The 27,107-nt window shown below is 42.2% G+C and overlaps 1 protein-coding gene across 1 annotated transcript in view; it reads right to left on the bottom strand.

The window, feature by feature from the left end:
- The window catches only part of sema5ba (sema domain, seven thrombospondin repeats (type 1 and type 1-like), transmembrane domain (TM) and short cytoplasmic domain, (semaphorin) 5Ba), a 163,563-nt gene that overhangs the window by 95,414 nt on the left and 41,042 nt on the right, over positions 1–27,107 (bottom strand). The window contains exon 3 of the mRNA XM_061088125.1: positions 3,090–3,311. Within this exon, the coding sequence (XP_060944108.1) occupies positions 3,090–3,264 (175 nt within the window). The 5' untranslated portion in view covers positions 3,265–3,311. The remainder of the gene's footprint in view (positions 1–3,089; positions 3,312–27,107) is intronic.

The following is a 27,107-nucleotide window of genomic DNA, read 5'->3' as shown; positions in this document are numbered from 1 at the left end:
TCAGCTTCCTCCCACAGTCCAATGACCTGCAATTTAGGATTACTGGAGGTGTGAATGTGAGTGTGAATGGTTGTTCGTCTCTGTGATAGACTGGCGAGCCGACCAGCGTGCGTATCCCACCTCTCGCACAATGTCGGCTGGGATTGGCTACAGCCCTCCTCTCGACCCTCAAGAGATAAGCTGTATAGATAATGGCATGGATGGATGAGTCTTTCATCTTCCTGGAATTTAAGTGCGTGTTGCGTATCCACATCGACTTAAATTCCATGAATGCAATGTATTTGACGCATGAGAGCTGCTGCAGCATGTTCACAGCATCACAGACATAAACTCCACTTGGGTGGCCCTTAAGAATTAAATATTTAAAGACAGACTGGCAGCCAATTAAATCTGATAGAACCAGGTGGGAAAAACTGTGTAAGTTTTATCAAAGTAAAAGATTCAGGGCAAACAGATGGATCAGTCAATTTGTCCTAACATTTGACAATTTCAGGTTGTTTTTCCTTAAGACTCTGAGAGAACAGGACTGGGCTTAATGCAGGTAGCACGCTCCACTGGACAAACCAGCTCAGAGACCGGAGGACGGCTGATCCCTTCACCCTGACACACACGCTACAAGGATTAAATCTCACTGCATCACAACGGACTCTAAGTGCTGCAGAAAAACCCAACTTAGGCAGTCAGACATAACAACACAAACAATTACTTGTCATTTAAGGCAGAAACATGTAAAGCGCGTATCGATGAGTTAAAGCTCCTTCAAACCCAAAGTAAGCCAGCTCTCCGGATCTCCTCCAGGTGACTGAGGTAGCGCTTCAACAAGCTCCTATAAAACGCTCATCAATCACAGGGGCTAATCTCAGGTTCTCGCTGACACTTTCATTGTGCAGGCCTTTTCTATTCGGCTGCCTTCCCATAATGCCCTGCTCTGCCCGCTTTGACAGGCCAGCTGCCTCGCAGCTCCCTGCCATGAGAGCTATTCTCAAGTGGCACGCCTTTGAATCGAAGAACCGGTGAGCTCGGGCTAATCTGGACATCTGGAGGCCTGGAGGGTGAAGCGGGACCGAGGCAAAGACTCAGCAGCGAATAGGTGAAAGGAAAATGGCCGTTCTGAAACTTCAATAGAAAAAAGGCGTCACTTTTCAACCTCATAACTGTTATTACACCGGAGGTCGAGCAAATGGCACCAAATGGCACTGAAGTCTTCATGTCTATCTTCAATTCCATTAGTCAGAGATCTGACCAGCAAACTTGAACGAGATTGCCCCGATGTACTGAAGGAGACGTGGAAGGAAACAATCCTGTACTCCCCCCCCAAAAAAAGGAACTCTTGAGAAAATGTCTGAAATACGATTTGGAGAGGGATGAAGTTTTTTTCTAATCACAACAAAACCCTCTAGCCACCTCTTCCTCTTGTGTGTTTCCGTCCTCGATGCTCACCAGCAACTTTTTTTTTTTTCTGCTTCTTCAATCTTTGTCACCGCTCGGCAGGGGGAACACAAACAGTCCTATTCACAAATAAACACAGCAATTTGGAACGTGTTTACCTTTCCTTGTGCCACATCTATCTGTGATTCTGTGCCCCAAACTGTTCTGTTCCATTTCACACAGGGAGGAAGACCTTGTTTCTCGGACCACTGTACAGATGAACGGGCCAGATAGCGAGCACCATTATTCTACACAATCATTCCTATCTTGTCCCCTCTTGCTTTTTTGTTGTTCTTTTTTTCCGGCTGAAAGCCAAACTGTGATGTAATGTTGCAAGTGGCAGCAGGAAAATGCGTGTTTACGAACATACTTTTTCTGTGGTGGCTGTGAAAAGTGGCTTGTGTATGTTTAGAAAGCTTGTGACTTTGGCTTTTATTCAGAGTAACAACTGTTGATACACATGATATTAAAATCAGTTGTAGTTTTTCCTTGAGGTAAAGTCAGATGGGCAGCTCACCATGAAAACACTATTCATGTTATAACCCAGGCCTTATTTTTGAGGTTTTGACCATTATTCCTATCACTTATTATAACACTCACTATATAACTATGACTCTTTATAGAAATGTCGTCAAGAGCAGGGTAGAAAATAGTCGTGCTTTTAAAAAAAGATCCACAGAATTATCATTATGGTGCCAGTCAGTGCATTTGCGATTTGCAGAGTTGATAGATGTTTCTTTAACTGGGTATAGGCATTATAGAAACCTGGACACATTGTCATATTCTGCAAGTACACAAAGGTCAGCATGACATATATATATAAATATATATATATGTTTGTACCTCAGTGTGCACAAGGCTAAGATATCCGTGCACCCTCCAAATAATTACCTCAACCAAAGAGGTTTTTTCTTTTCAAAACCATTTGATACTCAGTGTGAAAAAATAACCCATTAAATTTAGTTCAGATCCAGCAATTATTTTAAACCACTTTCTTTAACATTGCAAGATTTACCAGGAAATTATTGATGGATGTAGATGAAAAAAAGAATCCTTAGTCAATGAGTGAGTGCAGCTTGATTGAATCCAAGGGTACTACTGGATCTTGGCAGACGTTTGCGCTCTACTGAGTGCCTTTCTAGTTGTGTGTGTGGCCACTACACTACAAGAGCACCATCTGTGCATGCATCCTCTAAGTGGACTCCAAACGGACTTGAAAGTAGTTGAATAAGAACAACTACAACAGATGTCCAAGTGTGTCCACAACGGAGAATAATTGAGGCCTTTGCCAGATATTTCACTGGGTTTTTGCAAGAATGCATGAATGTGCAGCTTTGGTAATGACCGGATGAAAGTCAACATAGTGAAGAGGGTCCCATTATTCGAATAATTCAATCAAAAGTTAGACTAGAACTGAAACTGGCATTAAAACTTCAAAAGAATGAATTATCAACAAGTGAAGAATATGAAGTTCCTTCATCTCAGTCCAATTGAGGGTTAATCTCAAAACAAGACATCCATGGGTCAAAAGTATAGAAAGAGATATCTGATTATTATCAGGCTACTATGTACATAACGCACTTTCAGTTTCCTTGTGTTCAAGTAAACATTGTTAACAGGTTTATCAGATGTTTAACAAGTGGTTAAAGATGATGTCTGACCTTGGATGGAAACCTTTGGATGTTCTTTCTTTGTGCACTCGGGTTGGGTGAGCGGGTCAAACAATGACGGGGTTGTCGGGACTGAGTCTTGAGTGAAAACAGTCGGGAAGAGGAGGAGGAGGAGGAGGAGGCCAGCCATAGACGAGGGCGTGGAGTCCTGCGAGGACGCTGTCATGGTGATGACCTCTCCTCTAACTGCCAAGGTGGGCCTCTGGGATACGGCTGGAAGAGAGAAGAGACGACGTCAGCACCTGAATACATTTAATACATCAGGCTTAGAGGAAAAGAAGCTCACTATTCTCGTCAAAATCATTTCTTCTCTCGAAGCTTTCAATTCCTGAGGGCGCCCATCTCCGAATCCAGAGGAACAGAGAGAGAAGAATAATGCAGAGATATAAAATTTTGGTTAAAATGGACATAAACGTGGGATGAAAGCAAGGATGTTAGGTAACTAGTGGGTGGCTGGAAAGATGAGATCTAAAAGAGATACAGAAAAACTGCACAAAAACTCTTTTACCTCAGCGATGAGCCAACTGAAAGAAGTGCCTAACCTCTAACCTTAAGAAGATCATTTGAAATGTGCTGTTAAACTTTGGAGGTTCATTTAATGGCTGATTAAATTGGAGAATTGGAAGCAATAGGCAACTGTTCAATGAGGCAGACATTTCTACAAGTCAGTGGAGCAGGAGTTAGTTAACTTAAAAATGTGTGGCACTGAGAGACGTGCTGGAGAAGTGTTAGACAGTATTTACTCCAACTCCCCTATTCCTGAAAATACTGTTTTTACCCCACATGTGATTCATATTAACACATGAATAATATCCTGTCTGGTTGCAATATCCATGTATTACGTAAGTAGTTCCAGCCAGCAGAAGGAGACACACAAATACACCCTCATGCTTTCCTCAGTAAATGTAATCCCCTCCAGTCATAACATACGAGTCCACAGTGCAGAGCTGAAACTGGCAGTTCATCATCTCCCGCCCTGCGCTCCTTACGACGTTAGCTTAGCGAGGTGTAATGTTATTAAAGTAGATTAAAAACTGAGTGCATCAACTTCCTGCACAACTTTGGCTGGGTTACATCTCTGTGTGGTGTTTTCCTAGCTAATGCTCCTATCAATAACAAATTATTAGCTCGGTTGAGTTGCAAATCAACCACGTTGCCTCTGCAATCAATTACGCCTTCGACTACTGCCGCTAACAAATTAGGCAAATGCACACAGAGCCTATGTGTGTCATTATACTGCAGAGTCAACAGGCTCCTGCAGCCACTGGCAGCAAACACAGGGTTGATGAAACCGGTGGAAGTTTTTAATGAACTCTGCACCGGACACCAGCTCTCTGTTACATAAACTGAGACTGAGAGCGTAGACGGCTCTGTTCCTGTTGGTGTGTTGCAACAGACACCACTCAGAAGATGATGTGCAATCCAGACATTCAGGTTTTAGTGATGCATCAGTTAGTTTCAGGTGTCACGTCCTTATCACACATTCACCTCTGGCGTTATCCTCAGATTGATGAATAAAAACTTGTACTCTTCTCTATTTATATGTGGCGGCTGTGGCTGAGGGGTAGAGTGGTCGTCCTCCAACCTGAAGGTCGGCGGTTCGATCCCCAGTCTGAACCATCTGCATGCCGAAGTGTCCTTGGGCAAGATGCTGAACCCTGAATAGCCCCCCATAGAATAACAAAGTGCTGCAAGTAGATGCACTGTGTGAATGTGTGTGTGATTGGGTGAATGTGAAACTGTACTGTAAAGCGCTTTGAGTGGTCATCAAGACTAGAAAAGCGCTATATAAATACAAATCCATTTACCATTTACAAAAGATTAAATTGTGCACATAGTAATCGTCCATAATCACTGGACTGCATTTATTCAGTGCTTTTCTTGTTCTTATCGACCAGCGTCACATTCACACACACACCTTCATACAGCGCTTCTATATGCAGCTTGATTTCTATATCACAGATCATTCACACTCTACTGGCAGAGGTGTCAGGGGGAATTTAGGATTCAGCGCCTTGCCCAAGGACACATCAACAAACGGACTGGAGAAGCAGGGGATAACAACCTCGTGGATTGCAGACAACCCAGTGTACGTCAACAGGTGCCCCCTCTTGTTACTTTGCCATCCAGACTGAAACGTCCCCCCAAAAATAAGAAAAATCAAATCTCTTCTGGCCACATGCAGGCCTATTGAGCTCGATGCCACTCCAACTGAGCAAGCATGAATATTGTAGAGTGTCAAGAAGTTGAGACTTCTCAGAAATGGATCACGTCAAGCTGACATCCATATCGGCTTCCTCCTCTACCTTTGCTTCGCATCATTGTTTTCTAGGCTCAGTGGCTATAAAGGCTTCACCTGTCCTCCATCCAGCAATACATTTTCTTTGCATCTCCTCCTGCTTGACAAATATTTAAAAGACTAAATTGCAAGAATCAAGGATATCGTTATTATCCATTTTGCAGTATCCACACATACCTCAGCCGTAGATAGAACAATTTACATAAAATAAAAAGACAAAAACACAGAAATCCAACCCTCTCAATATATAAACTCACAATAAATTATTCAAAAGGACAGTGTCTGCTGGGATAAATTAATGATTGTATCGGTTTGTCCTGCATAGAGGCACACTGTATCTGAAGCCTGAGGGAAACAGCCAAAGCAAACAGAATACTGCATGAGATGAAGCAATCACATGCAGTGTCGGTGATCGAGCTTCTGCACATCACCTGAACTTCCATCTGACCTCCCTGAGCTGTTCCTTCATTAGGTTCTTTGAAAAATATGGGTTGTCTCTGATTCTCCACCGTGACTTGAACATCTCTGGAAATTGAGTTACCGTCACCGAGGAGTTGTCGTCTGTTTGCACTCTTGTAATCCTGCCCAACCACCAAGTAAACTACCTTTAACTCTGCTTGCCATTGGCTTCTTATCTGCTTCTGGGTTATGTTACCTGTTACAAAACCATGACAAGTTCCCCTTACAGTGCAAACACTGAGATCACATGACACGCAAAAGTCCCTGTCTACATAATACAGGGAGACTAGAGGGGATAGTGTTCATTTTGAAGATCAACATTACTTATATATGGACGTCATATGGACGTCTGGTTTCCATCAGAACTGAAACCACACTTCAATGCAGATGACAGTAGACTGTGTGAGCACTGCCTGACATCCATGTTTACACTGTAGGCAACAGAGAGATTCTCATTAGACTTCCACACTGTATTTTCGAATTTGGGAAATAGAAATTTTATTTATATGGGCTATTTTAGCATTAACGACCACTCAAAACACTTTTTAGTGCTAATCACATTCATCCATTCTGTGGGGGAGTGAAGGGGGGAACTCAAGACTCCAAACATGGGGCTCCACTCAAAGAGGCAAGACAAAAAAAAAGTAGGGTTAGTTGTTTTGTAGCATTTTCAAATTAGAAAAATACCTTTAAAAAAACCAGGGTATTTTTACATTAAATGTCTTCATTTCATTAAAGCAAATAAGAAAAACAGATTGAATGTGCACAACTAATTTGCTGATGTTAATGGATGTTCATCCTACAATCTTTACAAATGGATTTTATCAAAACCAAACAGAATTTTCGTCTTTATGATAATCCAACTTCAGTTACCTTTTTTTATTTTCCACTTGTCTTAGTTTTGAGTAACATGCCAAAATGCCCCTCTGTCATATTTATTCCTAATTACACAGCACTGACACCTGTCTCAAACAAATGAAGCAGAGCATCTTCTGTTGTTTACTGTGCTGTACAAAGGCTTTTAATTAAACCTGAAAGATGGACCATATGTTCCCAATTTACCGCATTGTGATTGGTGGGAAACATGAGCTGCCACTGTATTCATTGTATGTCATATAATACCTTCATCAGACTCTACATTCTGCTTTCTGCCATTTTCACTCTGAGTAGACACCTGACAGCAGAAAGTGACATGAAACACGAGGAAAGACAATAAGATTTTAGGATGAGATCAAATTTAGGTTCCTGGCTGAAACCAAACTGAGCCGTTATGCTTACACTGCACACGTTTTACAGTAGAACAACCCCATTCCTTTATTTCTATTATCTGCAGGAGCAGTGTTGGCAGCTACTTAATTCACATTAAATCTGAGACCTGAAAGTCAACGGCTGACTCTACAAATTCTCTCATTAGTCTAAAAGCTGGAGTGAGAGCAGGAAGGGCAGGAGATCGTGACAGATGATCAGGACTCTGCCGCAAGTTCTGACTGTGGTGGGTGAGTGTGGACACACACTGAGGGAAAGTGAGGACTGGTCAAAATGTCCTCACTCTGTAGGGTCTATGCTTGACATGGTCCTCACAAAGATGTAGGTACAGGAACACACACACCCACATAACTTAGGTATATTCACATGCATGCAACACAGAGAGAGAGAGAGAGAGAGAGATATGGAGATATTACTTGTATACACACCCACAGACACACCCAATTTAATTATTTTCACCTTCATGCGCCACACACACAAACCAACTTTACTCATTCACATGCAAGCCCACCCCTACTTATACATATATACACATAGACAAGTGTGCACGCACGCACACACAGCTTTGAAACCTGGCAAATCCAGCCATGGACAGCTGGTCACACTCCATACTGGGTCACAGCGCGTGGGCAGAACTGACGCATGCTGTGTGCCAACATCCATTCCTGAGAGGGAGTGTGTTTGTGTGCCTTTGTGTGTGTGTGTTGTGTATGAGAGTGTGTCTTTAAACCATGACTCTTCACAGCCACTCCAAAGATGCTGTCCATCCAATTTTCTCTCCTGCTGTGCTTGGGATTTGCAACAGTTTGTCAACAAGGAGCCAGGATGATCTATACCTTGGAGTAAGCCATCTCTACAAACACCAACACATCTACACACACACACACACACACACACGTGCGTATACACAGGTGAAGCCTTCAAAAAGACTCACTGAGCCGCTGCACGCCCATCAGACATCCTGCTGGATACAATGAGTCAATTAAAGCCGCGCTACATGCAGAGGACTTACAGGGTACTGTATAGATTCGAATAATAGACGTCCGGGCACGTTTCTTTGTCAATAACTTTATGACCCATGAGAAGAGGGATTTACTGCATTAAGGCTGTTAAAACTGAAGAGGAAGAACATTTGCAATCCTTTAGAAAGCCACACCATCACAATGCATAATACTCCAAGGGAAAGCCCTGCAGCCAGCAGCAGCTTTAAACTAGACTCAACTATTTAAACTATTCATCGTGAGAAAAAAAATAAAAGCAGTCTGGTGGCTCCTACAGACATAGAGGGATGTGTGGTGAGGGGGTCACAGCTTGCTGCGAAACACAAGAGCCACAGACTTTGAACAACCCTCATTACTCTTCTAACAGTCTGAATCAACAGTAGAAACTCTGCTCTCTATGCAGCAGGGGCGTCGTTAGGCCTGTTTTAGGGGGGCTGAAGCCCCCCTAAAATGTTCTTCAGCCCCCCCAAATAATTTTTGGGATTTTTTTTAATTTTTTTTTTTTTAATTTAAAAAAAAAATTAAACTATTGTTTTACACATGGACAAGCTAACAAGTTCTACCATGCTACATATGTGAGTGTGTTTCTGCTTTGTATGTTTTCTCCCACTTCAAATTACAATCCAATAGCCTCTCATCATACTTAACAATACAAGACAGGGCACTAGGACCTTGGGGAGTCTGCATTGCTGCTGCGCTGGCTTTCTCACTCTGCCAAGTAACGTCTCTCATCAAGACAGCAGGATTACAGCCAAGGAGTTTAGCTCATAGTAAATGATGCACAGAGTGAAATTGTAAGTACAGGTGGTTACAGAATGTGGCTATCTGTAGTTGTTAATGATTGTTACCTGCTTAAATTTAGGTTTACCTGAGGCAAATGAAAGGGAATATTGTAGTGAGCCATGTTAACACTAAGCTAGCTAGCTAGCTATTTTGTTAGAAAATGTCTCGAGTGAGCAAGAGTTTGAACGAGCAAATTTGAAATGTAAGAAATAACTATCGACAGCTCTCTATTCTTTGCATTAATATCGATCTCTAGTATTTTAAAACAATAATATCAGTGCCTATAGAATGTTGTTGTTTATAATCAGTTAATGCTAGTGAAAACTAAATGTCATAGTGTCCCTCATAACGCTATTGTAGCGGTATATCATCCAATTCATTGACCAGATGGATATAAGAAGATTCTTTAGCAGAGGTGACAACTTCTGTTATCTTATACTGAATGAATGCAAGCAAAGATACAGAGAAAAATCACACTCTTTATGATTGAACCAATCTATGAACTGTCTGAAACAATGGATATCCGCGCGCTAACATTTACCTTCCTTAAGGGCTAAGCCCCCCCTTTCTTTCAATCCTAGAAACGCCCCTGCTATGCAGGTAGCCAGTTTGCTACTATCTTTACTTTTATCTGGACATTTAATTGGAACATGCAACTCGGGTGACATATTTAGTATTGGCGGCGGATGGGTGTGTTCTGATGGGGCTTTCACACCTACTTTATTGGGTCTGGACCGTCTGACTTTTCAGTTTAGTCTGAATCAAAACGTAAAAAGAGCTGGTGTCAGTCATGATCCAATGCGCCATGGTTCGTACAACAACAGAAGAAGGAGAAGAAGTGGAAGGCGCTCAGAGGATTTCCTGCAGTCAATGACAAAGAGGTTCATTTTGCTGGTAATAGCGGGCTACAGTAATGATAATACACTTGCAAGAGAACTAACCAAGTGAACTGGGTCATTCCTTTGCTCCATTCAAATGAAGAGACTTCTTCATTCAAAAAGACACTCGCCAGTCGACAAACCAATCAAAGTCAAGAAAAGGTACTTGTAGGCCATGTAGGCTGTGGCGACATTCGTATGTCACACTAAAGTGTTAAGTCTGCTCTCTAAACTGCAATGTGAAATAAAAATTAACCGGATCACAGACAACAAAGACATAAAACTTGGTTCTGACCAAGGTCCTGACTGTCATACGTGAAAACGCCCAGAAAATACCTCACCTAAAAACTCCAGTGAAATACAAGTTGAGTAAATGCCTGTGTTTGACAATTTACAGGAGGCAAACAATATCTCATCGGGATGCTTCAGCATGGTGCCGCTTGGTAAACAACCCAACACCGTGCAACACCTCATTTTTTTCTCCTAGAGGCTTAAAGTAAAAATACGACAATGCCTTGGCTTCGAGATAAATTGGGAAAGTTCTTAAATAAACAAGGTAAGCTCTCCTCTTTAAGAAAAAAAAATCTTCTCTTTATCCAGATGGCAGTCAGTAAATCTCAACCTTTCCTTAGCACAGGCTCTCATAAGCCCCTGCCGATGCCAGCATGTATCTATGGCAACAGAGCAGCAAATTGGTAGTCAGGCAGCGGGAACCAGGTTGAGTGTGTTTCGGCACAGACCTCTCCAGTCGACCGGCGGGAGCTGGATGCGGCACAGTGTGAGGAAGTGGAGTGTTCAGAACAATGAAAAGCTTTAAGTAGGCAAATGTGAGCAAAATGTGTTGAGAGGGTGATGACGGTAGATGCATGTACTGTGTAAATACAGAAATAACATGTTAACCGACTTGCCATGTCATTTCAAAAGGTACCTTTGCTCCAGATGTTACTTTTCCCTGTTAACTAAAGGAAAGACTCTGGGACCACAATGGCAGCTTTTCAATAAGCAGATCTTTAGTTATCAGACAAGAACTGTGTTTATCCTTCTCACACCGGATGCAACAGCCTGAACCTTTTTTCGATCTCATTCCCAACCCTCTCCTCCACTAATTACTCCCTATGTACTTTACTTATCACTTTGCATTCTGCACCCTCACCTCTTTCTTCCATCGCTCTCAAGACAGTTGGGGACCTTTTTATTGCCGTGGGAGCTGGATGCAACCCATTGTGAGTCGAGTGCTTCGGACAATGAAAAGCTTGAAGTAGGCAAATGTGAGCAAAAGGTGTTGGAGGAAGGTTATAACAGTAAATGGATGGAGGCTACTGCACAGATAGTTGACCTACTTGCTCGTCATTACTAAGGTGCTTTGCCTCCAGATGTTTCTGCCGGGCAAGGGAACTGACAGATAGCTTTTTTAATATCTATACCTTCGATTGTCAGACCCTTTCGTGACAGATGAAAAACCTCTACCAATCTCATGTACTGCCCTCTCCTCTGCTTATCAGCCCTTATTCTCTTTCCACTCTGCCCCCTCATTTCTTTCTTCCATCGTTCTCGAGACAGTTACGGACCCAGAGTTTCCAGAGAGCACTCCACCTTTTTGTGGCCGTTTTCTACCTCATTTCAACCTCTAATTACAAGTCAATGCTAACTCCCCCGGCACAGTCTCATCCGAATCCATTACGAAACTGATTAAATTGCTTCTGGTCCATTGGGAAGCAGTTGCCACCTGTACAAGAGGACTATTTTATGCCATGTTGCAGCAACACAAGAAAAAGAGTCTGTGTGGCCAAGGATGGCAAAACAAAATCAATGTTTGTTACCTTTAGAAAAAAAATTTGTCATCACAGAAAATAGATAAGGAGTGTAATTGGTCATTTGTGAGGAGAGGCTCCCGGAGGATGATTAGATATCATTGTTAAACATCTTTTAGCAGGATTTCAAGTTAAGCCCCTCCAGAGCTTTCATTGCATAAAAAAAAGCTGTGTTCCTATCAGAGCCTGCTGAGATCCACTGCTCATCAGTAGCTTTTATGGCAAAGGAATACCAATATCTCCTCATCCAAAAGCTCACAGGAATTCTCTTGCTCACATACAAACAAGATATGAATTGCAACAGAAGGAAATAACACCTGTTTCCTCTAGGAACTAAACACACGATCACTGCCTCCAATTCTGAATGTAAATCAAGCGCGTATATAACAGGAGAAAAAGCAGCAGAACTCAATTTAGTTTTTTTATCTCAATGTTGCTACTGCTCACTTGAAGAAGCGGTGAAGAAAAAAAGCCTGTACAGTAAGTGTGTGTTTTCATAAATCTCTTTTTAATCAAACTAACAAATCAAAGGGACTCTACCACACGGTGATGAACGCCGACAACCACACAACAGTTGCATATTGCCACCATATTCCCATCCTATTCAAACCCTCCACTCTTTCCCTCAGGGGGTTTTGGTACAGCAAAGGCTACATTGACCATGTCTAATTCAACTCAATAGCTCAACCCCACCAATCTCTTTAATGCCCGCATTGCTATGGGGGGGGGGGGGGGCTGGGGGCAACGGGGGCCTCGTGAGAGTCTCGAGGGAACCGGGCTGAACATGAAGACAACATACTTGGGGGAAGGACACGCAGGAATGTGCGATGACGATGGTTTCAGGGTGATATAGAAGACGTTTTTCTCTTTCTCTTCCTGGAAAGAAAGGGTGACGGCAGGGTCACGGCACGCATCCTTTGTTATTGAGTCACTTCGCTCATGCTTGACAAGCCAGTGAACAACCAGAGAAAGGATCTGCTCTAGGAATGAGGGAGGGTTGACCTCGGACTGGATAAAACTGTGTGTGTGTGTGTGTGTGTGTGTGTGTGTGTGTGTGTGTGTGTGTGTATGTGTGTGGTGGGGGGCAACAGTGACTGACAGGGCTGATGAAGTGGCGAGGATGGGAGCCACTGTCTGGATTACGTCTGATATCAAATCAGAGGCTGTGGTGGAATCAAGGCATTACGGAGCCGGAGGGAAGGTGCCACCTGATACACTCATGAGGCTCTGGGACTGACAACTGAGATGTGGTGTGATGAGACAGAAACATAAGGACCGGGACTCAAAAAAAAGAAAAGACACTGGATATGTGCAGCCATTCTGTGCCTGATGTGGGGTCCAATAGTGTGACACAACTTTTGAAATTAGTCTCAGATTTTTAGGCGTCACTGAATGTGTTAATGTACACGTTAAGTGCGTGTGTGTATGTAGGGGGGGGCATACAGGCTGTGTGTAATACCTGACTGTCTGTACGCCTCTCGAGTCCATAGATTGTCTTCTTTCTAGCAGAATATTTGTCTTTTCACCATTAAAAAAGTTGAAATGGCAAGATTTCGAAAAACAACAAAACTCTTCACTTCGTGCTTGACTTTGTAAACAGCAGCTGACAAAATAATATCTGCTGAAGATCCCAAACATTCAGAGTTTTACTCCTTTACAAGAAATATAAATGTTTTGACTGACCACTCCCACAATAACTCTTACACTTGTTTTTAATAGGGTGGTCAGCATTATTGACTCACAGCAAGAAGGTTCTTGGTTTGAATCCCAGTGTGGCCAGGGTCTTTCTGTGTGGAGTTTGAATGTTCTCCCAGTGATGACTGCTGATAAAGACTCTATGACGTGGTTGAAACCTCCACAACACAGAGTAAGTAGATGTTAGTTGAGAATGTTTTATCGACACATTATGTATAGGGGCGGCTGTGGGTGAGGGGTAGAGTGGTCGTCCTACAACTAGAAGGTTGGTGGTTCACTCCTAAGTCTCCTTCTGAATGCTGAAGTGTCCTTGGGCAAGATACTGAACCCTTAAATAGCCCTTCATAGATGTTGAATGCACTACATGTAAGTCGCTTTGGATAGAAGCTTCAGACGAATGACATATAATGTATTGTTCTTTCCAAAAATCCTGTTAGGTTCACTGGTTGCTTTTAAAAAACGTTCGTGACTCATCTGTATCCTCACATTTATAAACTGTGAGCACCAAAAGGCAATTTGTTCCATTAAATTAAAAACTAGTGCGCTTCACTTACTATTTCACATCCTGATATTGCAATACTCCTCTCAAATAATGCAAATAGCATTTATCTACTGCAGCAGCAAGAACTGAGGTCAGAGGTTGCTGGTCTGTAATAGAGAAGCTCCAGCAGCAGCATCACATTATACTGAAGTGGGAAAATGTATCAATCAACCATTAATCATTTCATATCAATAAAAGATTTGATGTAGCAGCAAATTTACAGTTTTCAGATTAGTGATATTTCACAATGTGTGCGATTTTTTTCTGTGACAGTGACGTGTTTTTTAAATTTGATACAAAATCCTGAAAGAGCCTGAGAACATCAACCTAATCTTTTCTTCATACAAAATCTGAAATGTAATAGCCCTACAGCAAACTTTACATATGCCAAAGAGGTTATATTTTTACTCCTGCTGCTTTGTTTCCATAAAACTTAGTGGTAGGAAGCTGTGTGTGTCAGGGAACAACTGAGTGTGTGAAATTTAGTATAGCTTGATTATATTTAAGGCCTTGATGGAGATATAAGTTCTAATGAGTTCTAGTTCGGTTACCCAAGAAGTTAAAACTGTGTAGTCGTGGAAACTTGTTCAATTCCAACAAAGTGCATGAATAAGAGTCGGTCTGTTCAGATAAAACTCTCTGTGCTTTTACTTAAGGGAAATACAGCAGCGATGTCCTGTCTCAGAAAGCTGATTACAGCTCTGCTATTGTTTTTCACTTTTAAGATTCGAACCACCTTGTTTTTTCCAGAATTTCAGTGGAGCCGCTCTGAGGAGACGATTAAACACATGCTGGCCTGGATCTCAGCTACAGAATATACCACTTTAGGAACAGTTACAAACAGGAAACGATCAGGAGGAGTATGATTCCAGGACAGTGGCCTGAGAGACGGATATTTATGGTGATTAAACGGCAAATCAGATTGTGTAATATGTTTTGATTGAGCCACAATACTGAATCTGTCTTTCTGATCTTGTCTTAAACTCACACATCTATTCTGTCGTGTAAATGGTCTATGTATTTATACAGCACATTCGTACAGTGCTCCTTTCTCTATCACACATCAATCATACACTCCCGGGACAGGTTCAGTGTCTTGCCCAAGGACACTTCAGCACGCAGAAAGGGGGAGAAGGGAATCGAACCGCCGACCTGTCACACCCTCATGTGTACAATTACATGTACAGTATGATCCGTGAGATACATGTGGACAATCCTGAGACACACACACCTGTAACAGCCAGCCATTTGATAGCTTTTCCACATCCTGCTCTGTAATAACTCTGTCTGCTCCTCAGAAACTCTATTATGATTTCACTTTGCACTGTCAACCACAGTCTCACACCTTCATTCACTCACACACACACACACACCACAACCATAATTTGATATCATCGTCTGCAGTTCTCTCTCCGCTCCCTGATACTGTTTCTCTGTGTGAACTAGGAGCCCCCCCCACCCACACCCTCCAGGCCTGTATTGATTTGAACTCACCAGATTCGTTCAGCGAAGCTCGGGGAGTAAGAGACTGTTCAATTTTGGCCAATAACGCTTTGGCATTAGAAAGTTACTTCACGGACTGAGCTCAGGTGCATTATCAAGAAACTAGTCTCTCAAAGCAGTAGTTTGAAAACGCCGTGGAAATGCCAAAGGTAAAATATCAAATACCGTTATACTGACAGTGTGTTGTACACAGCAGTTGGTGTGGAATATGGACATGATCATTTATCACTGGAAATAACAGGAAGCAATCAAAAATCTCTTATGTATCATTTATTCGTTTTACTAATGGAAGCAACACAATTTAAAAGAAATGTTCTAATTTTCAGTTGATGAACATTTGCTTTTTATCATCAAGATCTTTTTATTAACTCATGATTAATGGTCAGATTTCAATAGATATTATATTAACTGCCCTTTAAAATCATAATTTCTGTCAAACTCTCATCAGAGTTTGTTGATGAAATGAGTAAAAAGCCAAATTTACTATTTTAAAAACCAGAAACAGGAACCCAAGGATTATCAGTGATACAAAAAAAGGTGGAACTAAGGTCAGGAGGAGATTTACGGAACAGGAAAGAAGACATAACGTGTCTACTACACAAATGTACTTTTTATAAAACATTACTTCTGAACTATAACGTTTTAAATCTTCCAGCCTCCAAAAAGTTTTCCATTTGAAACATGTCAAGATGAAATGTGAGATGACTGGTCACAAAAAGTGCTTCTTTATTTTGTTTTATAAGGAAAAAGGTAGAAAATCACTGGACACTTGACAAACAAATCTGCTTAATCGCTACTTTCATGTTTGCCACATAAATTAAACAGAATCTATGTAAATGTATTAAGTACATTTACTTTCAGAACATACGTGTACGATTTGTGCTGGACTACGAGTTTTCATGGTGGTGGACGAGTCCTTGTCTTTGAGCAGAGCAGTGTGTCAGAGGTGTGAGGTCAAAGGGGGCAGGGCCCAGATAACTTGCTATTAGAGAACAAAAACCCAGAGACATGATTAACCGCTCAAACAAAAGCTCCGTCCAACACATCTCAGCCATGACGCAGCCACAAAGACGTGCGTCAGACGCTCTGAGTGGAGGTCGTTAATTGTGGAGCCAAAGGTCACAAAGTGTTTTGCTTTTGCTTTTTTCTGCAGAGCTTCAGTTCTTGAATAAAAAAACAACAACTGATTAGATGGATATAGGGTAGACTGAAAAAGTAACCTAGGCTTTAAGTGTTCAGGACTAAAGATCTGCTGTCGAATATCAGAGGGAGAAGTTAAGCTTTCCAGGACAGAAGTTTCGCCACAGACGATCACCACCCCCATATAGGGTGTATATATGTGTGGGTTCAAGAGGAACCAGGAATTGAACCAATATCCATGTTATTATTGGTAATGTGTAACTGGAATTCACACTGGGAGTATAATCAGTGTGTCTCTTGCATATGCATTGAGGCATTATTAAGAGAACATTTTATTCCTCCTTAATTGTCCTTATTTTTGCATTTGCAAGTATAATGTTATCATGTCAAAGAAATGTCCTCACACCAGTTGAGGCTCCTACAATCGTTTCATTTACCTCCCACCAAGTTTGTGGGAGCTGCAGCTGATGTGAGGACATTTCTTGTCTTCTGGGTTTCGTCGCTTCTGTCCAGCACAGGGTTTACATCAAGTGTGGATATGTGTGCTTTCATACACTCTCTTTATCATGTAGCTATAAATCAGTTGGTGTTACTGGTGTGAAAGTTTGAAACTGGAGAATGATGAGAAATAAGAACAAGGCTGATTCTGGTAATTGAGAAGACGCTGGTGGTCTCTTGCCTCTACTCCAGGAGCCTGCAGGCTTTCATGTCTTTCACCGCGTGGTGCTCCGGCTGCTAAATGCTTTACGTCTCTGCGATGAGTCACAGACACAGCAGGGCGATGGCGGCAGCGCTGATAAGGGCTGATAATATAAAGATAGCAACATAGGACTATCTCTTCACTTTAAACTTCAAGGCGTTTAAATGTCAGCAACTATCTGAAGAATCCGAGACAGGACTCACACGTAGACACAACGTAAACATGAATGTGTTTATGTGAGGTCTGAGAAAAAACTCTGGATTGAGTCATTTGTCCCACCTCAGATGTCTCTGTGAAGAGTCCTCTCCATGCACAGGTTTCCACAGGAAGCTCCCGGTGTATAATTTCCAACACAAACTGAATTACCTTTCTATCGCGCATGCTGCTCCTTTCTGCTGCGAGAGCAAAGCAGGCTTATGAGGCAGCGACTCAGACAGCTCGCATTTATTAGCCGCTATCTCAAGGATGACATGACACGCTCTGTTCTAATTAACTGGAGCGGACACCAAACAAAACACACACAGAAGGCTGAGCCCGGCGATGTAATTGATGAGCAAATTTATTACATCTGACTTCAAAGAGGCCGCAGATCAAAACGCTGCACATGATATGATGAGCCAAACATGATATGTCTGCAGTGTACTACACAAACACTCATATAAAACCCAAAAAAACTGATCTAATGAAGGTGCAGCTGCTGGTGTGTGTCTGTGCGTTCATACTCTGTGCATGACTGAAAAATTATATATATATACAACTCTCATTATACATAAGTGATGATAATAAATTGAGTATTTAAAATGCTCGGATAAACTTAATTAGATCATTAGATGTAAGAATCCTCGGCCTGGTAGTCACACATCAACCAGGCTTCTCACTCTCCACTTGAACAAATTTCAAGATGCAACTGATGATTATCACAGAAAATCCTCACATCTGAGAAGAAAAGAACCAGATAGTACTTAGCAATTTGCTTTAAAAAAATGTTTTTAATGGTTAATTGACTGAAGGTTTCAGCATGAAAATAAAGCATAAATCATTCAAAAGATGGGGAAAGGGGATGAAAAAGCAACAGTTTGCCGCCGTATCATCACAGTTGATTGGAATCCGCCTGTGCCGACATGGCAATTAAGTGCTGTGTTTGTGAGCGTGAAGCAGGCGTGCCCCTCAGACAGGGGGAGGGGGGGTGGAGTGTTATTAGCAGGAGTGATCCACAGCCATGATCCCATCAGCAGGAGTCAGACTCAGGGAGAGAGAGGGGGGGGGGGTCAATGAAACAGACCCCTACTATCTGGTGCAGAGGTTTGGCTAGATTCAATTCCACAGGCTGCTCTGATGGCTCACCCTGGACGGTGGGTGGGAGCGTAGTGCATAAAACACCGAGAATTTCACACACCTACATGCTGATATTGACACACACACAACCTGCTCACTGCTCCAGACATTTATAACGTCAGTAAAATCTCTACTTGTCACCCTATCTGTGAAATATTTTACCCTGAAACTAGCAGGGCTCTTGGAGCGTACCTCTCTGCCAAGGCTAACACCTTATCTCGCCATGTTAAAGAAAGTCCATTTATCTTACCTCGGGTCATGCACCAACCCCTCCACAACATTTAATGGAAACCAGTTCAGTAGTTTCAAAACATAGATGAAAGTAGAACAGCAGAGAGCACATACCTCCCCCAACAGTCCCCTTAAGAAACCATTTAAATCCACTGTGTCCAGATCTTTATTTGTATCCGCACCAAATTGCTTTTGCACTCTCATAAATATCAGTCCCCTAAACATGCCAGATTTGTTTCAGTAAGATCCATTAATTATTCTTTGAGAAATAAAGAAAAATACCCTTTCCTGACCAATACTGCATCCTGCCCTAAATTTCGTAATAATCTGTCCAATAATTCCTTCACAATCCTGCTAACTAACAGACAAAACAAACAATAAGATTAACAAATAAATTCGATACTCTGTCCTGACTGGCTTATTGACCGAGCGCGCCACTTCCTGTTTCCTCTGTTTCAAGTCAAATGTGCTGTAGCATTTCTCATAGTCTTGTGGTTGTAATCGTAACTTGCACATTGTATTGAATTTTACAAAGTTTTGTTGTCATTCGTCCAGTAGTTTTTGCATTATCCTGTTAACTAACAAACAAACAAACAGGTGAAAACAAACCTGTTTGGTGGAGGTACATATATAGAGCATCCATGTTGGAAGAACATTTTATAATGATCCATGTTCCTTAACCGTATAATGTCTACAAATGTTTAGGGGCATTAATATCGATTCACTTAAACTACAATGTACTGTCTTACCACAAATTAAGCAAATGAATAAATGTATTCTCTGATGAACGGAGATTGGTTGGGGACAGTAAGCAAACAGGGCAATTAAGATTCTTATTTCAACTAAAGCACCTTCAGAAATTCAGAGAAACACATTCAGCTTTCCAGGTCCAGGTGAATGTGATGCTGCACTTTGGGGGTTTGGAGTTCGTGGCAACATCACATCTTTTTCGCCAATTGTTTTTGCTCTGCAGCACAGAAACATAATTGTCTTTGTTTCTCCAGTTGCAAGTACACAGGTGAAACTGGGACCTGAATCACTTCTCTCTTGAGTTCAGTCCCATAATAAAACTACAAGAGCTTGTTTTTCTTGAAGTTACTGCCATTGCACAGAGTAATAACTCAAACCTCGGTGACACGTGGATGGATTTTTAAGGCTTTGGAATAACAGTGTTGCAAGACCTATTTTGTAACTTTGACTGAGACTAAGCTGGGATTCATTCAGAAATCAGCCCCGTGTTACACAGTGCGAGCAGCTGCTGGTGGGGTACGTAGCTTCAGGCACCGCTGAGACATGAAATAATATAAAAAGTCCCAGTTGGAGAGATTAGGGAATTTGAAAGCTTCTCAGAGGCCAAAAGGCTGCACAATGATTCCAAACACCCTGACACAGGATTGAATAAAAACGATCACAGTGGTATTTGGTCTTAAAAAGCACCACTCATAACACTAAGTTATGCTAAGGGAATGTGTGTTTGCAGGTATTGGCCAACGCAGTGTCTTGCCAGATGGCGTTGGGTTGTGCTTCAGGAAAGGTTGAGCCGGGATCAACTTTTTTTGCTGTGCAACTCTGTGATTTGCTGCCAGAGCTCGATGTGTTCACAACCCTTGTGGCCTGAACTTGGCTCAACTGATTCTCAGACATTTTCATTTAGTTTCTAACTTTCTACCACCGGACGCAGTGTTTTTAATGTAGGTTTTTTAAGGTATTTGAGTTTCTGTCGGTAACAGTCAACCAGTGACAGCTGCTGTTTATCACAATGACAATGACCCGGTTGGTCCATTTATTCCAACCACAGTTTCTACCTTTGAAAATTTTAACGCATCATTCAATCTGCTCCTTCCCAATACATCCAACCACATGAACAACTTGAGGAGCACTATATACCTCTGCTAGGACACTTTCCCCACTCTCACAATCTAGAAAGTGGAGGAAAAAAAATTGGAATCACCCGTTTAGCCGGAACCACTCCAAAATTTAACGGGTTTCGTCCTTGGGTCATGCTCTAACTCTCCATAGATCAGTCATTGCATCCACAGATGTGTTTTTGCTTAAATACAGTATAAAAATGTGTATCAAACTCGACCACAATCTTTCCTTTTTCGCCTTGACCAAGAGCTGTGAGTGCCTCTAACCTTCCAACAACACACTGTAGTCACTACAAGTGGACGTCGAACAGCAAGATCTAATCTAAAAATGGAATCATGGTGGAAAATGAATATGTATCAACAGATTTGTGACTTGCTAAATGCATAAATTAACATCATATCCTCATTAGTATAACAGCACACGTATTAAAATCATGATGTTTCATAGAAAAACGAATGTGGTGTCACAGTGTAGTCAACAGGGTTGGAAATAGCCCAGCTACAGCAGCAGGTGAACCAGACCTTCACCGTCCTGTTTCTGTCGACCCGTCCATCCACCACGACCACCTGCTAATGCCTAAATACCACTTCAATGTTCAATGTCCCCTAACTTCTTTCTTTGCTCCGCTCATAATTACTGTGGCTGTCAGGGTGGACCAAAGTTGTCATTTATTAAGGGAGGACAGTTTCCCTTCCCCTGCCACCGGGTGTTTAGAACAACTGCAACGTCAGAAGCACTTTCATTTATTTCCATTTTTCATCAGTTTAATGAAAAGGTCTCATATTTTCTGATTCTATTTTTGCATCTCGTCTCAACTTGCTGGAGAGAGTTTGGCGCTCTCTTCACCCAGCAGCTATTGCTCCTGTTCTCTCTGTTCTATTTCGGTGGCAGCGAGTAGAAAGAAAGCTCTCCGCTCCCTGTCGGCTCCCTTCCTCTCCGAGCTGATAGATCTGAACTGTAGCTCCACAAGAAGCTCACTTCCCCTTCACTGCCGGAACAGACCCGAGCAACTTGAATCACACGCACACAGGGTGGACTGCAACTCGTTTGGAGTTTAATGCAGCATGAAGTGCGTTTTACGGCCGGGCTCGAGTTTTTGTCCACTTTTCCTTTCTAATTTTGTATGTGTTCCCGAAAGCCAGTAATAAGTCGCAGCAAATGAGGTGACGATGATAACGAAGCTCTTTTCACGAGTGCGTCTCTTTATTAATTCTATTATGGATAGTCACTTTGCATCGGGCCCCATTAGACAGAGTCGGCCCAGTAGAGCGCGGCATAGCTCAGGTTTAATTGACAACGCGGCACACATGGGAACATGGAAGAAGGCATGATCTGAGTGCATGACTGATCAACGCAAATTCCAGCCTTCTCTCGCATGAGCAGGAATTTCAAGATGGAATGATGCAAATGTTTGAATTAGTATTCCGGCGGGAAATGTATCAAATTAAAAAGACGGAAAACGGAAACTAAGTTGCTCCTCCTAAGTAATCCACAACGTCCTAGTTAAAGCACCATTCTCAAGCTTCAGCAGTAAACAGTGGTATTTAACATCTGTCCTGCTAAGGACTCTAGTGACTCTCTTTCTGATCTATTGGATCTCTTTGTTTGGATTTCGAGGAGCCAAGGAGGTTAGGTTTTCACAAACACCACTGAACAGACTCCCAAGAAAAACCTGGTGGACAGATTTGGAACGTGGGACAAGAAAGAGCTCATCAAGTTTGGATGTGGACTGGTTCAAAGATACAGATTTTTTTTATTCTAATTTAAATTTCGAAATATTTGGATGTTTTCACCGATGTCCCAGAGGATAATTCATGGGTCATGATGAAAAAAGAACTTGGTGCAGATCCAAATGAAAAGCCAGATCAAGTACATTTAAACGTACAATAATGTAACTGCAGCCTCTTAATGAAGACAAAAAAAAAAAGACCTAGTCTGATGAAGTCGTGACGCAACTTGAGATTATGGGAAAATATGTGTGTTAAAGATTTATTCATGTTGCACAGCTAACTGTGATGAATCCTGATCCATCACAAGTGACCAAACAAGCTAACTGGCTAGTATTGTGTTTGTCTTTTGTCATACAACGTTTGCTCTGGACAGAGACGGACAAACCACAGATGGACGGACAAAACCACAGATAATAAATATAGGCGACCAAAATGGATTTCTCTGGGCAAGAACAGAAATCAACGACATACATAGCATAGGTTGAGGTGTTTTTAGACCTTTGAATGAAGAAGTGTTACACATTATATCTAAGCATTTGGTTTCAATGAAGGTCATCCTAGTTGGAATTGTGGAGTTTGGACTTTTGTATATATTATTCCCTGTTTTACTTTTGTTTCTACTAACTTCCTGTATTTGTCCTGTTTACAGCTTTTGTAATGGTCTGCCCCGACCTGATTCACCCGTGTTCAATCATCCCTCCCCCCTTTGTGCATTACATCTGTTCAATTTGGCTCAGTTCACTTCGGTCTCCGGGTGTTTTCCTCATGCCTCGTTTCATCTGGACTTCCACCTCTATAACCACCGTTATTAGAGCGCTTCCCTGTCACCTTCCTGTGTTTGTGTCTGTCCGCCTTTTCCTCCTAAAAATAAAAACAACATTTCACTGACACAATACTGAGCTGTGTCAAAGTGATCTGTGTCAGGCAGCCTGATGACAAGACTGCTGGTGGAGTTTAAACAGCTCTGTGGGTCTGGGCTGTGTCTGTAATACCAGTGACACGGTTGAACAGTGGCTCAGAGCTTTGGACATATCACAGACCACTTGTCTGCTTTTTATTCCATGTTTCCATATGAGTACATTCTCCGTCCGAGGAAATTGCAGTGGGTGCTGACAGGAAAATGTAAAAGATCATAAGTAAATGGCAAGAAAATGTCACATACTGGGATAGATTTGGATTTTGTCTATAAAAATCTATCTGTATATAGTGCACTGATGTTTGGACTTCATGATGGATCATTTCTTTGGTAGTTCTCCCTCAACAAAAAATATGACATTGGGGAGTTGTTGTTAGATGTTTTGAAGCAGAAAAGTTATCATTAAAATAAAACCTCAACTTTCGTTGGCAGATACTGGAAAAGTTTCTCCTGTCAGCGACACACTTATCCACCAAAATGTCTGAGTGAGAGGTATCGCAGGTCGTTCCTTCCTGCTGCAGAAAGACTGCACAACAAGCTCTGCTCCCAGTGGAACTACATGCACCCATTATAGACTTTAACTCTGGTTTAACTCTCTTAACTGTGCAATATCCATTCTGTCTCTGCAATTTTTCTTTCTATCGTTTCTTACATTACAGAAAACTTTGGTAAGAGAGCCGACAGCTTGAGTTGGGACCTGGTGTTTGGATGGATTGCTCGACGCTCTACAAATGGCAGAAAATCTCCCATTACCTTTGGGAGAGAGGAGCAGCTGCTCCATCAAATGCTACGACAAACTTTGAGACCCATCGCCCGTATCCCTGAGGAATGCAAAACGGGGAGTGGAGCAGTTCAGGATGTGTACACGCAACCAGGAGGCATGAATCCCCACGAGGAATCTGGATTTGCAGAGCAACAAGGAAAACACCCCCCACCCCCATGATTCTCATTAGAATTCACGGACGGTACTGTTTTCACAACAACACTGATGAAATGCCACCCTCTTCCACCCTGGGCTGTGTATAGTCTGAATATGTTTGACTAGTGTCACTAAAATACCTGAGCTTCTGTACCAATATCATAAATTGAAGTCTTTTTAAAAACTGTGTATAAAAACTGTATTGAATTCTGTTATCTCCAATAACTAACAGACAAAGTCAAACGTTTCACGTGTTTATTAACATATGGGAACTTCTCCAACATACAATGATGTAAAACAGCCAAAGTTTATTTTTATATTTGATCTATGCAAGATCGGTAATCCGCCATTTCTGATACTCTGAACTATAATGCAAATAAAGTTGGATGACTTGTCAGGTCCCGAAACTTTAAGCCAGATTATTTCAGTTTGCCCCCTGGTGTCTGCCTTCTTATCACATTAATGTGTGGTCAAGTTATTTGATGCTTTAAAAAGGTTGGGAAATGTCATGGTTGACGGCCGAGACTGACTCGCGATTGGTCGAGAGCCTGTAACGGTGAGACCTCAATACTGACGCTCCACGCCACGAAAACTATACTGCACAGACTCTGGCTCCAAATGACGTCAACACACAATGGCGGCACCTGTATCTTCCGTATTTTGGCTTTAGCAACTCTCGTTCACGGACGTATCAATGCTACACTGCTCTTCTCTGTTTACACCGTCGCTCTGCGCTACATCACGTGTTTGTTTGCTCAGATCTGTTGAAGGTCAATCCACTTTCACTCAGAGGCCTTTTGGTTTGTAACCTTTGACAAAAGACCTTGGAAAGTCATGACTCTTTCTGTCACAAATCTTTGACAGGTACTGAGAGCAGCGGAGAGAAAACAAAAACCATCAAAGTTTAATTAACAACTGTCATCCAGCTGGTAAGTGTCAGATGATACCAGCCCCCGACCTACTCCATCGTCCATCACAAGATCTGCCAGCTGAGTGGCATCACCCAACAGACTGTATTTGATCCAGCTCGACATATTACAGAGGTTGTTTTTAAGTGTTGAAACCGAACAGGCTCGTCAGACTGTACCTGCTGTAACAGAGTGACGGCAGAGCAATTTATTTATGAACTTGCTCCTTCGATCAAAACATATCTATCAGAACTCCTGTCTTCTGAAGATGAAGTTTGTACCTGCAGGGCGGAGATGCATCATGTCCGTGAAGAAAACAAAAACAGGCATTGCACCGTTTGTGTCCTGCAGCCTCCAGGTACTTAACAATCTGTGACTCCACTCTGCAGCAGAACTTTCTTTATTACTTCTGTGTTTTATAGATGCATTAGTACGATATTATTTTTCTTAGTTTGCAGATCTGTTGCTGGTGTCATAAGTATTTAATATGGATGTTGTAAAGGTCTGCGGTGTAAAACAAATTCCCTTAAGAGCAACCAAGGTTTCATTCATTCATCCACGCTTTCACTATTGTTCCAGCTTAAATTGAAACACAATAAAGTTTGATATAAATGTTTAAATGCACATTACGTCTGCATGGTTTATCTTCAGGAGCACCACTGGGTTAAATCAATACAAATCTTGTGTGGATGTAATTATATGCAGGCTTCTCAGCATTGTTATGCACAACGGACACGACCGCAGACAGCTGATGTGCCCGACGCTGTTCATCACCGACCACTCCGGTGACTCCACTTCAGACGGGCCACCCAGGTAGGAGCCATTCCATTAAAGACCTCCCCCGATGATTACAGAGCAGCGATATGCCACCAACGCGCGGCTGATTTGGAACCCTGCTGGTGGTGGTCCAGCGCCATGGTGTGTGTGATAGAGTGAGGTAGAGAGAGACTATGAAACAGACGGAGAGAGAGAGAGAAAGAAGAAAGTGTGTGTGAGTGAGAGAGCAAGAGCTGCTGTTTCCCACCAAATCCATCTTATTGGATTCTAGCTGTAGGCATTCATCACTCTCCACCTTGGTGCCACTCGGGGATCGGCTGCAAAACTTTAATAAAAGCTGCCGACGACACACACACGGCGGAATCTGTCGAGAGTGCCCCTGTGATTTCAGAATAAGAAGCATGCTGATGGTTATATAACAATCAGACCAAACACAGACTCTATGTGACGCTGAGTGGGCCGACACCAGCAGCTGAATATGTGGACGTCTGTGAGGAAAAACCCTGCGCCGTGTGGAGAGGAATCAGCTGACGGTTAATGCAGCAGCCTGAGCGGAGCCGCTTCTGAACAGGTCTCATCAGACTCTCAGTGGCGTCCGCACACAGGATGTAACAGGCCCGCCGCGGCGTCAGCACCGCCTCGGGGAAATTGAAACATTCACCTTATTAATTGGACCGATCTGTGATATAAGAGGCGTCAGACCCATTTTCAGCGAGTCACCTACACCCACAGCTCCAATTCAGCGGCGACCAGGTCGCTGTGCAAACCTGCAGAGCTCGTTTTTTACAGCGGAAAAATCTGTGAAATTGATTCTAAAAAAAGATTTTGTAACATAGAGCCATTTCTTAATTCCTTTTTTTTTTTTACGCTCTCGCATGTCGTCTTGTGTATTAACAGCAACTCACTTATATTTTTTCCTCTCTGATTGTTTTTCCAGACTTGAAGTCCAGGAGATTTTTTTCTCAAGTAGAAGATCACAGCAGGAGATGGTCAGACACGTCCACACAACAAGTAAATGTCTGTGACATTCAGATGAGGAGTGACCTCCGGCAGGACATGACAAATCAATTCCTCTGCGGAAATTTAATTTGTTTCTGTTCACAGCAAATCGACACCTGCTCCAGCACTTATCGCCAAAAGGTCTGTCCACTCTGTGTGTATTAAGCCTCTTTTATACACAAACATCTTGAGATATTTGGATTCTTCCAGACTTTTATGTTAGAAACATCAACACGACTACTTATTCGC

This window comes from Limanda limanda, chromosome 16 (genome assembly GCF_963576545.1).
Source record: "Limanda limanda chromosome 16, fLimLim1.1, whole genome shotgun sequence".
Taxonomy (NCBI): domain Eukaryota; kingdom Metazoa; phylum Chordata; class Actinopteri; order Pleuronectiformes; family Pleuronectidae; genus Limanda; species Limanda limanda.
The sequence above is the reverse complement of the archived record's forward strand: the minus strand, read 5'-3'. Positions and strand labels throughout refer to the sequence as shown.